Source organism: Anser anser (assembly GCF_964211835.1).
Source record: "Anser anser genome assembly, chromosome: 14".
Lineage (NCBI taxonomy): Eukaryota > Metazoa > Chordata > Aves > Anseriformes > Anatidae > Anser > Anser anser.
Genome location: NC_139735.1, coordinates 9,204,261 through 9,217,318, shown reverse-complemented (window position 1 = coordinate 9,217,318; position 13,058 = coordinate 9,204,261). Strand labels below are relative to the sequence as shown.

General features: G+C 69.2%; 2 protein-coding genes across 2 annotated transcripts; one reads left to right on the top strand and one right to left on the bottom strand.

Annotated features, from left to right (window-relative positions):
- Window positions 1–5,601: 5,601 nt before the first annotated feature.
- EIF4E1B (eukaryotic translation initiation factor 4E family member 1B) lies at window positions 5,602–7,095 on the bottom strand. Its single transcript, XM_083798714.1, has 7 exons — window positions 7,049–7,095; window positions 6,801–6,892; window positions 6,607–6,702; window positions 6,446–6,509; window positions 6,208–6,321; window positions 5,959–6,098; window positions 5,602–5,771 (listed from the first exon to the last, which is right to left on the bottom strand). The coding sequence occupies exons 1-7, from the start codon at window positions 7,076–7,078 to the stop codon at window positions 5,657–5,659; spliced, it is 651 nt and encodes a 216-aa protein (XP_083654840.1). The 5' UTR covers window positions 7,079–7,095; the 3' UTR covers window positions 5,602–5,656.
- A 567-nt stretch (window positions 7,096–7,662) lies between these two features.
- On the top strand, window positions 7,663–11,600 carry SNCB (synuclein beta). The gene is made up of 6 exons (XM_083798531.1): window positions 7,663–8,094; window positions 8,248–8,375; window positions 9,234–9,272; window positions 9,577–9,695; window positions 10,612–10,701; window positions 10,847–11,600. The coding sequence occupies exons 2-6, from the start codon at window positions 8,255–8,257 to the stop codon at window positions 10,877–10,879; spliced, it is 402 nt and encodes a 133-aa protein (XP_083654657.1). The 5' UTR covers window positions 7,663–8,094; window positions 8,248–8,254; the 3' UTR covers window positions 10,880–11,600.
- Window positions 11,601–13,058: the final 1,458 nt, after the last annotated feature.

The window sequence follows — 13,058 nt, the reverse complement described above, 5'->3', positions numbered from 1 at the left end:
AGGAGCCCCAGCACGGCGTAAACACCCTCCTTCAGGCTGGCTCATTATTACTAATGGCATTCGCATGGAAACAGGATGTTTTTACTCCTCGCCGCTCCATCTGCTCCTGCTGAAGTCACCGCGCCACACGTGAGCTCCCGGGGGGCTGCCATGGGAACCGGGACCGGTTCACCTCGCAGCGCAGGGACCCCCAGCCCGGGCTCCAGGACCCCCGGCATGGCACTGGGGAGGGACGCGGGGGGTCCGGCTCTGCCCTGTGCCCACGCCACGTGCTGCCCCCACGACACGCGGTGCCGCCTGGGTGCCACGCCGGCGCTGGGCTTCGCCAGCCACGTCTCTTGTCACCCTCGATGTCCCTCCTGCGCCGCGGCCCGGCATGGCAGGGCTGTCACTGGGGAAGCGGCTGGGCGCGCTGACGAGTTAATAGACGCTAATTAATACAGATTGGGGAGATCACTTTCAATTCTGCTCGCTCTCCCTCTTGCCAAGGAAGGAGCCAAGGGGGTGGATGAGCTGGATCCCGCTCCACTGCTGCCAGGGCTGGGCCAGCCTGGCCCATGCTGGTGGGGACAGCCGGGCTGTGCCGTGTCCTCCCGGCCATCCCCATACACCCAGCACAGGGTGCTCAGCACCCAGTGCCACCCCACTGGGCGGCTGGACGGCCGTGTGTCCCACCACCGCTGCACCCCGGGGGGATGCCGGCAACGCTGGCCCCGCCGGGTGCTGTAAATGGATTATTACTCGGAGTAATTAAGATGGAATTAAAAATTAATTCTGTTCTCCAGCACGCCATGGTCGTGGCTAAGCTGCGTGCTGCAGCCTTTCTGCCAGGGCTTGTGCCCGAAAGCAGCGGGGCTGGGGCAGAGGCGATGTCACCCGGGTGCTGGTGGCATGGCATGGAGTGTCCCCAAGGGGCTCGGTGGGCTGTGGCTGCCACCAGCCACCGCTGCCACCTCGCTGGGGACATCACATCACCGCCCCTCACCACGTGCCACGTGCCGGCCGAGCTGTGGCCGGGCAGAGCCCCTGCCCCTGACCTCCCAGCCGGCCCCGGCATCAGTGGGCAAGGCCAGCACCAGGGTTCTCCAAACTCCCATCAAATATTGAAATATGTATTTGAGCTCATGTATAATGGATCGTCCTCGTGCTTCCTCCCCATCCATTTGTGGTATTTAAGGAAGTAGAATATTAAACACCATTGTATTAGCAAAACTGCTGCCTGACTAATTGAGTTACAAAGGGAGAAGTGCTGACGAATAAACAGTGCATAATGTGTGGCTCCGGTGAGCAGGATGTGGCCACGGCACCGGCACCGGCTGTGCCCAGGCTGCACGGGTGCTGGGGGCCGGGATGGGCAGGCACCGGTGCTGCCGGCCCCGACGGCAGAGCCGTGGTGTGAGAAACGTGTGGCATGCAGGGCTGGGACACGTGCCAGGGCACGGCACGTCCCGGGCCTCATCCTGCACGGGAGGATGCTCAGAAGCAGAGCCAAGGGCCTGGGTGCGAACGCAGCAACACAAGGAACAGAAAGATTATGAAAATGAAAAGTAAATAAATATGGATGTTGAGGACCTAATTCTGATAAGAGGATTTTCAAAATTAGCCATTTGCAGGAGTAGATTAACTGCATCTAATGCTGGGGGTGGGAAGGGCTCTATTAAGACACAGCAAACCCTGGCCCAGCCCTCCCCGCGCAGCCTCCGGCGCTCGCAGCAGTGCTCGGTGCTTTTAGGGAGGCAGATCTGTTGTGCTGGAGAACGGCGGGCTCTGACACCAGCCTGGGGCACAGCACCGGTGCTGTCCCTCGAGCCTTTCCTGGCCCCGAAGGGTCCCAGGGACGCGGTGCCATCATGCTGGGACCTCTCTGGTCAGCACCCGGGGACCCCGCTATGGGACTGGGATGGGGGTGATGGGGAGGAGAGGAGCAGGGGGGGAGTGGGCAGCAAACCCACCGGCTTGGGCACCCTGTTAAAGCCACCACAGTGGGCACCCCAACTGGAGCGGGTGCCGATGCCCCCAGCACCGCTGTGGGTCCCGTGTGCGGGGCTGGGGGCACCTCCGTGCTCGGTGGGCAGGAGCGGGAGGCTGCCAGGGCTCGCGGAGGCTTTCCGCATCCTCCGTCTCGGATTTTCTATCCAGGCAGCCAAGCAGAAATCTCATTACAGCCCGGCACAAAGGCAGCGTCCCCGAGCGTGGCTGGGAGCTGGCGCAGCCTGGGGCGAGGGTGTCCAGGAGTGTGGGAAGGGGCCGTGCCCTCCCTGCACCCCTCTGCAGTGCCCCACAGCCCCCTGTAGGGTTCTGCTCCCCCAAATGCCCCCCAGCCCCTGCCCCAGCCCTGGCCACTGCCTACAGACGTGGCTCCTGCTTGCCCCAGGCCCCCCTGAGCCCCTGGGTGCCACCGAGTGCCTGCCAGCCCTATGGGTTCAGCTGGGGGTGCAAGTTTGGTGCCGGTCCCATGGGGCCTCCAGGGGACGTGTGGGGCTGTGAGCACGCAGGCGGCGCTGGGTGCAGCCACCCCGGGTGCCTGGCGCTCCCACAGCAGCAGCAGCAGCCAATTAATTAGCAGGGCGGTGGGAGAGCAGCCGGAGCCGCTCGGGGATCGATGGGCGCATCGACCGCCTGGGAAACCCCAACCCTCCCAGCGGGGCAGGGACACAGGGCTGCAGCAGCAGCAGCCCCGTGCAAGGGGGCATCGGGGGGCACAGCTGGGCACGAAGCCAGCTGGGAAAGGACGGGCACACGCGGTGCCACCGCCGCCACCCCAGGGAGAGCGGCCGGTGCCGTGCAGCGGGGACGTGGCGGTGCTAACGGAGCCCCCCCCGCCTCTGGGCTGCTCGGAGGCATTTACATCAAGGGGAGACGCAGGCTGCTCGCTGCGAGCCGGGGGCCAGCCAGCTGGGGGGCACCGAGGTCACCGCGTGGGCACAGGGGAGCAAACCCCAAAGCCCTGGTGGCCAGGTGCGGGGCAGGGTGGCGGGGCACCGCCTGTAGCCAGCCGGAGTGCCACGCCACGGCGATGTCTGCAGGCCCCCGGGCACGAGGCTCCTGTCCCCATCCCCGTCCCTGTCCCCATCCCACCCGCCAGCTCCCCCCGCCTGCCTCTGCCAAGCGGGGAAGTGCCAGCCCGTCCCCGCGGGGAAGGAGAGTGCTCAGCCGTGTTGCAGGAGCGTGGTTGCCACCGTCACGCAGATGAGAAGTGACAGCGAGGGACCCTGCTCAGGTACAGGATCCCTGCAGCGCAGGGCAGGAGATGCTGTCCCCCTCTGCCCTGCCTCTGCCAGCGGGGACAGTCCTGCGGGCACTTAACCCGTTCCCACCACGCAACCCCCACTGCACAAACCCTACTGCACAAACCCCCCACTTGCAAACCCCGCTACCGGAGGGGAGCGGCCCCAGCACCGCCATGCCCACCCGCCCCGTGCTGCAGGATGGGGCCGAGCCCAGGAGCACCACAGGGGGCTGCAGCCCCCCTGCTGCCCCCCGCTCTGCCCCACCACGTGCGGGATGCTGAGCGAGGAGGGGTCCGCGGGCCCCTCTCCTCCCGCCGCTCCCGCACCGAACGCGGTCTCCGGGGAGGTTGTCATGGGAACGGCGCCGCGGTACCCCTCCTCGCGGGGACCCCCACCGCGTGCCGCGATGCTGCTGATGGGAGGGCGAGCTCAGCCTGTGCCCACACCGGGATGGGGCACGGGGGGCGATGGTCCCCCATGGGACACAGCCCCCTGGAGGTGCTCGGGGGCTGCTGGCAGCACCCAGAGGCCCCCTGCATGCCCACACCCCCCTCCTGGAGGAGCCCAGGGCGGCCCTGTGGTCCCTTGGGCAGGCGATGGGGCAGGGAGGTGGGCGCAGGCCCCCCGTGGCATGGCACAGCCCCAGCGCCGCAGCCGCGCTGCCTGCCCACTCCCACGGTGAGCCAGCGCCGCTGTTCTTCCCCGGCCCACGCGCCCGCCACGCAGCCAGCAGCTCCTTCCCCGCTTTCTTTGGGGGATTTTAACCCTGCAGCGCCCGTGCCGACAGAGGCAGCGGGATGGGTGCCCGCGCGGCTGCGTGCCGGGATGCCCAGCGCAGGGCAGGCTCTGTCCTTGCTGCCGGCGCGGTGGCGCAGGGCGAGGAGGGCTGGCAGCTCGCCCAGCGCCCGGCCCCGGCTGCGTGCCAGCTGCCGGCAAGGTGACCCCAGCACCGCCGAGCCACGCTGCGTGCCTGGAGGGGGGCACATGGGCACCTGCCCCCTGCCAGCCCAGCACTGTACTTCCATGCCCATCCCCGCTATGCCCTACAGCTCCTCTGGCCCCATACCCTGTGGGTCCCATAACACGCGTCCCCATCCCTGTTGGGTCCCACCGCACCCTGACCCCATATCTCCTGCCCCGCTGCCCACCACAGCTCCCCTCGTCCTTGCTGTCCCCCCAAGCTTCAGCATCATCCCTGTCCCCCACACACACACAGCCTTGCTGTCTGTCTGCTGCCATCTGCCTCTCCCTTTTGATCAGTATTAATTTTTAATTATGATTATTGACAGGGCTGCCAGCTTGGCTGGCATACGGGCCAGCTGCCCGGCGTGACCCTGGCTGGGGACAGCCCTGGCACTGCCGCGCTCTCCAGGTGGTCCCTGGCCATGATAGCACCTACCCGGGGGGTGCTGAACGCCCCCCACCCCAATGGGCCTTCCGTGCCCCCGCGGGCAGGCATCTGGTGGGCAGGAGCAGAGGACGGAGCCCATCGTGCCCCCAAAGGGTGGGCACCTCCAGTCCCCAGCCTCGGGGCTGCTGGGAGCCCACAAAGCCCCAGAGAGGAGCAGCTCCATTATTTTTCTGACCAAACCGAGCCCTCCCTCCGGCCGCGTGCAGGTGGCAGTAACCCAGCCCCTGCCACCACCCAGCCAAGGCCACCAGCGCGGTGCGGCGGGGGGCACCCCAAGGGCACAGCCCCCTCGCTGTCCCCAGCGCAGGGCCGAGGGGATGGGGACAGGAGCCCAGCAGAGCCCGCAGGAGGCTGGGGGACACGGGGGGGGGGGATCCTGGCACACCCTGGGCGGGGGGTGCTGGGGCTCAGCCCCATAGTGAGGCGGGGGGCTGCAGGGGGGGCCACGCCACGCAGCAGCCCCCAGCCCCAACTCACGCTTCCACTGCTGGGCGAGGAGGGAGGACACAAGCAAAGGCACCTGGCGGTGCGTTACTGGGGGGTCCCGGCTGTGCCGCCCCCCGCAGGCAGGGCAGGGCTGACCCCCCCAGGCAGGGCGTGCTGCTGGCCACGGCGCGCCGGAGCTGGCCAAGGCCGGGCGAGCGGCACCACCGCGTGGCCAGCGGCCGGCAGTGCAGCGGGAGGAGCAGGGCTGCTCCCCCCCAGACCCCCCCCATGTCCCCTCCTCAGTCCCCACAGCCCCCTTTGGGATGACCCTACCCGGTCCCGGGCCCTCAGCCAGGGGACGCGCAGCATCCCCAACCCCGACAGTGCCAGCCCTGCGCTCCCAGCCCCACTCACCCAGCAGGAGGGGCGCAGGATGAGGCCGTGCACCTTCCCCAGCCCAGGAGACCCCCCCCAAAAAAAAAAAACCAAAAAACCAGAAGACCCTCGTGCCCAGCATACACACACGGAGCCGGCTGAGCTGCAGCCATTCATTGTGGGGTCGGACAGGGGGGCCCCGCTCCCCCCGCAGTCACACCACGAACTTGTTCTTGGTCAGGGAGCCGCTCTTGGTGGCCGTGTCCGCGTGGGCCTGGTAGCCGATGGCCACCTTCTGCGACAGGCCCAGGTGCTCCTTGTAGACACGCCTGCAGGAGAGAGGGGGCTGCAGGGCCAGGGCAGCACCGCTCCTGCCCGGGGACAGGACGGGACACCCAAATCACCAGCCCCCGCCCCAGAGAACGAGCTCAGGGCAAGCACCAGGGTGACATCCCCACCACTGTGGGGCCGGCTGGCACCAGGAGCCCGCTCCCCCCTGCGTTACCCACACGTTACCCGATGTGGGTGACCCCTTCCCGGTTCTCCGCCTCCCGGGTCCAGATGGCGATCTTGTCCCCCTTGGCGCGGATGTTGATGACGGCCCCGCACACCTCGTCGCTGTACTCGTCGAACATCTCCCCAATGAGGCACAGGAGCTGCACGGAGGAGAAGGGGAGCCCGGGGTGGTCCTGCCAGGGCTCGGAGCCACATCAGGGGGTGACGCCACCACCCTGACCCCATGGGCGGGCACGGGGCCGCGCTCACCGTCTCCAGCCAGAAGCGGTCCAGCTCCGTGTGCCTCTGCTGCTTGGCCAGGGTGATGAGCCAGCGCCCGCCGCGCTTGTTCTGGCTGTCCTCCCACATGGGCTCGATGCCATCCTGGGGACGGGGACAGGTAGGGGGACGCTCAGGCACCGCCAGCACACGGCCGCAGCCGGCTCGGGGTCCGGCTCCCCCCCGCCAGCCCCCAGCACTGGGGTGCCACGGCACGGGGGTGTCGCACCTTGAAGAGGGAGTAGTCGCAGCCCGAGGTGAGCTTGCTGGCCAGCTGGATGTGGCTGTACAGGCTGCAGCGGGGGGGGCGAGACAAGAGGCAGTGAGGAGCGGTGCCCCGGGGAACCCCCCCCGAGGGTCCCGTCGCCCCCCTGCCCAGCAGGCACTCACGCCCAGAAGTCCTCCACCGTGCTGAACTTGGTGACCAGGCGCAGGTTGGCCTGCCACATCTTGCTTTTGTCGTTCTTGAAGAACCACAGCGCCCACCTGGGGAGGGAAGGGGGGCATCAGCTGGGCTGGAGCCCCCCCAGACCCCCCTCCTGGTGCTGGGGGAGGCTCCCCACGGCCAGGCCCCCCCCCCATACCTGTTCTGCAGGGGGTGCTTGCCCAGGCTCTCTGCCAGGAGCAGCTCTTGCTGCTGGGCCCTCCGCCGCCGCCGCCGCTCCTCTTGCCTCCTCTGGGGAAGCAGGGACAGCCCCAGGAGCCCCGTGGCCACCCCAATAGGGCACACGGGGCCCCCACCCCACAGCCCCAAGGGGACAGCAGGGCTACCCAGGCCCCGCTGCTGGTCCCAGCCCTTCTAGGGGCTGAGCAGGGCCAGGAGAGGACTCACCTGCTCCCCTGAAGCCATGGTGGCCAGCATGGCCCCATAGCTGCCCCCAGGATTTTTAAGGGCTCACAGCTGGGCGGGAGGGGGTGGGTGCCCCACTGCAGCTGCGGAGGGGTGGGGGGCCTGGGAGGGGGCAAGGCGGGGGCTGGGGCAGGAGGAGGTGGGGGATTGGGGCAGGGGGTGAGGTGGGATGGGGCCGGGTGGGGATGGGATGGGATGGGGTGGGAGCAGATCTGGATGGGATGGGGTCAGGGTGGGACAGGGATGGGGTGGGACAGGGTGGAAAGAGCATGTGATGAGGAAGGAGTGGGATGAGGAGCGGATGGGGACATGGGGTGGTGTAGGGACCGCGTGGGATGTGGAGGGCACGGGATGGGGATGGGATGGGGACAGGTTGTGGTGGGGAGGGGATGGGATCGGGAGGAGACGGGATGGGGACAGGGTGGGTTGGGGATGGGACGGGGACGGAGTGGGATGGGGACGGGGTGCTATGGGCACAGCGCGGGACGGGCTCAGGACACCCGGGGACGGGGTGAGGGTGCGGTGTGACGGGACAGTGCGGGGGTGCCGGGCCTGTGTGGGGCAGCATCCCGCGGGGCGCAGCTCCCCTGCGGCGAGCCGGGACAGCGCGGAGCCAAGGTGTGCTGAGCCGAGCCGAGCCGAGCCGAGCCGGGGGGACCTGCTCCGGCTGGGGGGCGGCCGGGCACGGCTCTGCCCGGGCTGGGCACGGCTCGGAACGGCTCTGCCAGGACTCAGCACGGCTGGGCACGGCTGGGCACGGCTCGGTACGGCTCGGCACGGCTCGGCACAGCTTTGCCCGCACTCAGCACGGCTGGGCACGGCTCGGCACGGTTCAGCACGGCTCTGCCCGGCTCGGCACGGCTCTGCCCGGTCCCGGCCCGGCTCGGCACGGCCCGGCCCGGTCCCCCCCTCGCATCTCATCGCGGCGCGGCCCCGGCACAGCCGCACTGAGCCCGCCCCGCCGCAGCCCGGCCCGGCTCGGCCCGGCCCGCTCCGCGCCCCTCCCGTCCCCGCCGCCACCGAACCAGGTCGGGCGGCGCGGCGGGGCCCGGGGGGGGGCGGCGGGGCCCCGGGGGGGGGGGCGGCGGGGCCGGGGCGGGGCCGGGCCGGGCCCGGAGGGCGCGGGGATGCGGCGGGGAGGGCGCGGGGCCGGGGTGAAGCCGTGCGGGCTCTCCCCGCAGAGCCGCCATGGAGGTGTTCATGAAGGGCTTGTCCAAGGCCAAGGAGGGGGTGGTCGCCGCCGCCGAGAAGACCAAGCAGGGGGTGGCCGAGGCCGCCGAGAAGACCAAGGAGGGGGTCCTCTATGTCGGTAAGGGCCTGCCCCCCTTCCTCGCCCCCCCCCCCCCGCGCCTGCCCTTGCATCCTCCTGCGTTTGCCCTTGCAGCCTCCTGCCCATCCCCCTGCTGTCCCCGCTTGTCCCCGTGCCCCCCCCCCCTCCCCCGGTGTCCCCTGCAGCCCCTGGCCCAGCCCCGGGGGTGTGCGGGGTGCAGGGGACGGGACCCCCGCGGCTGGGACCCCTGCGCCCCCCCCCCCCCCCCAGCGCTGCGACCCGCAGGGGCCCTGCCGGGGATGCTCCGGGGCAAAGGGGTGCTGGTGGTCGGGCCCTGCCTCTGGTGCTGGTGTCCGGGGGCTTGGGGACTCTCCTGCTGGGACGTGGCCGGCTCTGGGCTGCTCAGGACCCGGGGCAGCGCTGGCTGCTCCGTCCCGCTCCGTCCCGCCGGCAGCGCTGTGTGGCGGGGGGCAGGAGCGGTGCTGAGCCGTGCCTCGGGCTGGCAGGGCAGCGGGGGCTCATCCTGCCCAGGGTGCGTGCCCCGGTGGGGGGTCCGGAGCTCTGGAGCACTCCGAGGCCCCGTCCTGCAGGAGGTGCCCGCGCTGTGCTGGCCTCAGCTCCGGGCACCGACCCCAGCTCCCACGGGACGCCTCCTGCAGCGGCACGGCCTCGGTCCTGCCCGGTGCGCGGTGGTGCTGGTCCTGTGCTGCCCCGACCTGGGTCTCCCGCAGGGACCGGAGCAGCCTCATAGGGTGCTGGGCGGGCGCTCAGCCCCCGGCTGTCCCACCTCGGGTGCGGGCAGGATGCGGCCCCGGCTCACGGAGCGCTACCGAGACCCCGGGCACGGTGCGGTGCGTGGGGCTCTCTAACCCCATCTCTCTCTGTTTCTACCCCCAGGGAGCAAAACCCAAGGCGTGGTGCAAGGCGTCACCTCAGGTACGGTCTCTCTGGCTCCCTTCTGTCCCCAGGACCGTGGCCCTGCTAACGAGATCAGGGGCTAATTGAGGGGCTGATGTCACCCGGCTAAAGCCTCTTATATAACAGGGCCCGCAACAAAGGATTTGCGGCGCTGCTCGCGCTCCGTGCCCAGCTGCAGAGCGCTGTCCCGGCCCCCTCCCCTCCCCAGCGCCCGGGCACGCAGGCGGGAAGGGCCTGATCCTGCCCAGCGCCTCCCTGCGCCGCGGCCAGGCCCCCCTCCCGGCACAGGGGGGGCACTGACGCGCGCCCCCGCCTCTTGCAGTGGCTGAGAAGGCGAAGGAGCAGGCGTCCCAGCTGGGCGAAGCCGCCTTCTCGGGTGCCGGCAACATCGCGGCGGCCACCGGGCTGGTGAAGAAGGAGGAGTTCCCTGCGGACCTCAAGGTGAGCCCCCCGCCCTCCGGCACTGCTGTGCCCGCAGCGGGGCTGCCACGGCCCCCGGCCCAGCGGGGAGCCCCCCCGGCCATCCCCAGCCCCGCAGGATGGATGCGGTGGCACCCCCAGCGCCTCGCCGGAGGGTCCGCGGCTGAGCGTGCCTGGGGCTGGCGGGGGGGGGGGGGACACAGATGCCACTGTCCCCAGCGTGATGGATGCGTGCGCCGCGGACGTGTGCGTGCGTGGGGTCCCGCATGGCGGCGGGCGGCGCGGGGCCGGCGTTGCGGCGGCGCTGGGGCAGGCAGCGAGGTGACCTGACAGCTGCGGGAGCGCGGGGCCGGGAGGGGCGGCGGGCTTTTTGCATCTCGCCGCCCCGATGAGCCGCTCGCTTCCAGCTTAGCCCAAAATAGCATCAGCTGAAGAAATGAGGCCACGGCAGGCACCGCCGCTGCGCGGGGGGGATCGGCCGCCCTCCTTGCTTCTTGCCGGCCGCTCTGCCAGCACCGGGGAGGGGTTCCCGGCACCACCCTGCCCTGCTGGGGACGCAGGATGCTCCCACAGCCCCGCCAGAGCCCGAAGGGGCCGTATGGTGCCAGCACACGTCATCCACCCAGGGATGAGGCTGGGAGCACTGCAGGGCCACGCACACCTGGGCCCTGCTCCCACAGCCCCTTTGCCTGTCACCTCCCGGCTAGGTGTGCTGCTATGAGTGCAGGGTGCCCTGCAGCCCCCCACGCCCTGCCCCGTACCACACCATCCTGTCTTGATCCCACTCCCCTGGTATGCCCCCAACTGGAGCTCCCAGCATCACGGGTGCATGGCTGGTCTCCGCCAGGTCCCCCGGGTCTGGCAGGGGCAGGGCGGGTGCGTGGGTGACACGTGGGGGGCTGTTTGTGTGGGACTGACCGTCCTGCTTCGCCCCCAGCCAGAGGAGGTGGCCCAGGAGGCTGTGGAGGAGCCGCTGGTCGAGCCGCTGCTGGAGCCGGAGGGGGAGAGCTACGAGGAGCCCCCGCAGGTGAGGGGCCGGGGTGGCACTGCGGGTGGCGTGGCTGCGCTAAGCCCTGCAGCCTCGAGGGCAGGCTGGCGTGGGGCTGGGGGGCACAGGGGCTCCGTGCCCTAGGCGGACTCTCTCACAGGCTTTTTCTTTGCCCATCCTGCAGGAGGAATACCAGGAATACGAGCCAGAGGCATAATGGACCCCCGTCCTTGCCTCTTCCACCAGCAGCACAACGAACCGCCGGTAGCCCCCTGCTCCTCCCCAGCCTGCCCCAGCCGGTGCCCGCGTGCCGGGGAGGAGCAGGGGTGCCCCTGCCCCGTTCGCTCACAAGTTCTTCCTCCAGTTCCGTTCCAAGGGACCGTGTCCGTGTCTCCGTATCGTGTCTAGCAGTGAGAAACCCGCTGTGTCCAAGCCCCGGAGCCCCGGCGTGTGCCCGAGCCGTGGGCGCTACCCGCAGGGGCCGGTGTGCGTGCGTGCGTGCGTGTGTGTGTCCGCCAAGCCCGGGTTTATCGCTCTGTGTCCCTCCCAGCGCCATAAACCCGGCTGCTCCTGGCGTGTCCGTGTCTGTACAAAGCATGTTTACCTGCTTGCGGGCTGCTGTACATTCCGCTTGCACGCGTGTCCCTGTGGTTCTGCTCTGGTCGTCGTGGAACTATTTTTTTTTTATATATATCTCTCTATCTATGGGTGGACGGGTCTTTTGCCTTTGTGAGCCCTCGGCGCCCAAGCCCGCTCCCCAGCCTGCTGGGTGGTGACGGTGCCCGCGCCCCTCCGCCCCGAGGTCCCGTAGTGCCGACGCTGTGTTGTGACGTGGCATGGATATCCCCTCGCCCCCGTCGCTGGATGTGCAATACGAGGGCAGCTGCCAGTGACACAGCTGCCCCCGTGTCCGTGAATAAAGCCAACTCTTGTCTGTAGCCCCCTGGTCCTGGTTGTGGGGTCCCTGGGGAGAGCGGCTGCCCCCACTCCCTGGTGGCAGGGCTGGCCAGGCCTGGCGGGTTTGAGGGAGGAGAGTTGAGGGGCTGGGGCAGGCCGTGGGAGCAGGTCCTCGTGAAGACAAAACTCCTCCCTGTGTGCTTGCTGCTGCTCTGGCAGCAGGCGGCACGCTCTGGCTGAGCCTGGGGTGCTGGCAGCATCCCCGTGCTGGCTGCAGTGCTTTGTGAATGGAGGGGACCTTTGGGGCTGAGGACCTTAAGCCAGGAGGAGGACGGACACGGTCCTGGCCTTAAGCACTGGTTCCCTTCCAGTTCTGGCCCCTGGCGCTGCCAGCAGACACAGGCTGTGCTAGCAAAGGGGGTTCAGGTGCTGGGCACAGGCTTCCTGCAGGCTCACGCCTACCCAGAGCACCAGGATGTGCAGTAAGGTGCCTCCTGGACAGGCACCCCAATCCTTGTGCTAGGAGCACGGAGCAAAGGGGAACCTCTCCTCTGCTGTCCCCCACCTTCCTACGTGACCCTGCTCCCCTCGGGGTGCTGGGGACGTGCCTGGTACCGTGGCTCCCGGCTGCAGCGTGACCACTGCAGGGCAGGTTGCTGCCACACACCGCCCAGCACTGCCCACCGCAGCAGGACCTCCTGCGCCCACCCCAGGGGGCAATCCTTGGGCCTCCAACTCTCACAGGGCAGGACCCCCAGCCCAGACTGGGTCCCCAGCCAGCCTTCAGCCCCTCGGCTGCAGCACAGGCAGTGGGGAGAGGCTGGGCTGAGTCTGCCCCTGCGCGTATTGTATGAAATTCCTCACCCGTGCTGGCTCACCAGCTTTGCCGGTGAGGAGCGAAGCTGCAGCAGTCAGCACAGGCACACAACAGGTCTGCTGACGCCTGCAGATCCCTGCCCTGGCTCCGATCCCCGTGTCTGCACCAGTTGCAGCAGTGCCTGCAGCACTCACCATGCACTGCTGGGCACGTTGTTAAACGGCCTGAGCTGGGGCTCTCCCCAGTGGGAGCAGGGCTGGCGCTGGTCCCACCTGCCTGGGAGCACAGTTTTGGGAGGGAAGCAGATACGGGCAGCAGCTGAAGGTGAGAGACTGCAGGGGGTCGTGGGACCCCCTGAGCTGTGTCCCCAGAGCCAGGCTGGGACTACTGCAGGACCAGCTCTGCTGCAGTGGGTCCCCAGGGAGCAGCGCTGCAGGGGTTCAGCCCCGCGGCAGAAGGAGGGCAACCTGTTTTAGCCCAGCTTTTTGGAAGAGCTCTCCTAGCCTGCCAAGAAGTCCTGCAGCATGCGGCAGAGCGGTCCCAGGAGGGCAGGAGAGCAGTGTGGCACGGGGGCAGCTGGGGCAAAGCCAGACATCCTGCTCTGACCAAGGAGACTGCAAAGGGGCTGGGGCAGAGCGGGTGTGGAGGGATGAATCCAGCCCGCAGCCTGCCCAAGAGAGCT

Bases quoted from the DNA above. Each gene is read 5' to 3' on its own strand.
- EIF4E1B (XM_083798714.1), bottom strand. From the start codon at position 7,078: ATGCTGGCCACCATGGCTTCAGGGGAGCAG. The intron at 6,893-7,048 runs GTGAGTCCTCTC...CTGCTTCCCCAG, and splicing joins CCATGGCTTCAGGGGAGCAG to AGGAGGCAAGAGGAGCGGCG. The intron at 6,703-6,800 runs GTATGGGGGGGG...TTCCCTCCCCAG, and splicing joins AAGCACCCCCTGCAGAACAG to GTGGGCGCTGTGGTTCTTCA.
- SNCB (XM_083798531.1), top strand. From the start codon at position 8,255: ATGGAGGTGTTCATGAAGGGCTTGTCCAAGGCCAAGGAGGGGGTGGTC. The intron at 8,376-9,233 runs GTAAGGGCCTGC...TTCTACCCCCAG, and splicing joins GGAGGGGGTCCTCTATGTCG to GGAGCAAAACCCAAGGCGTG. The intron at 9,273-9,576 runs GTACGGTCTCTC...CGCCTCTTGCAG, and splicing joins GGTGCAAGGCGTCACCTCAG to TGGCTGAGAAGGCGAAGGAG.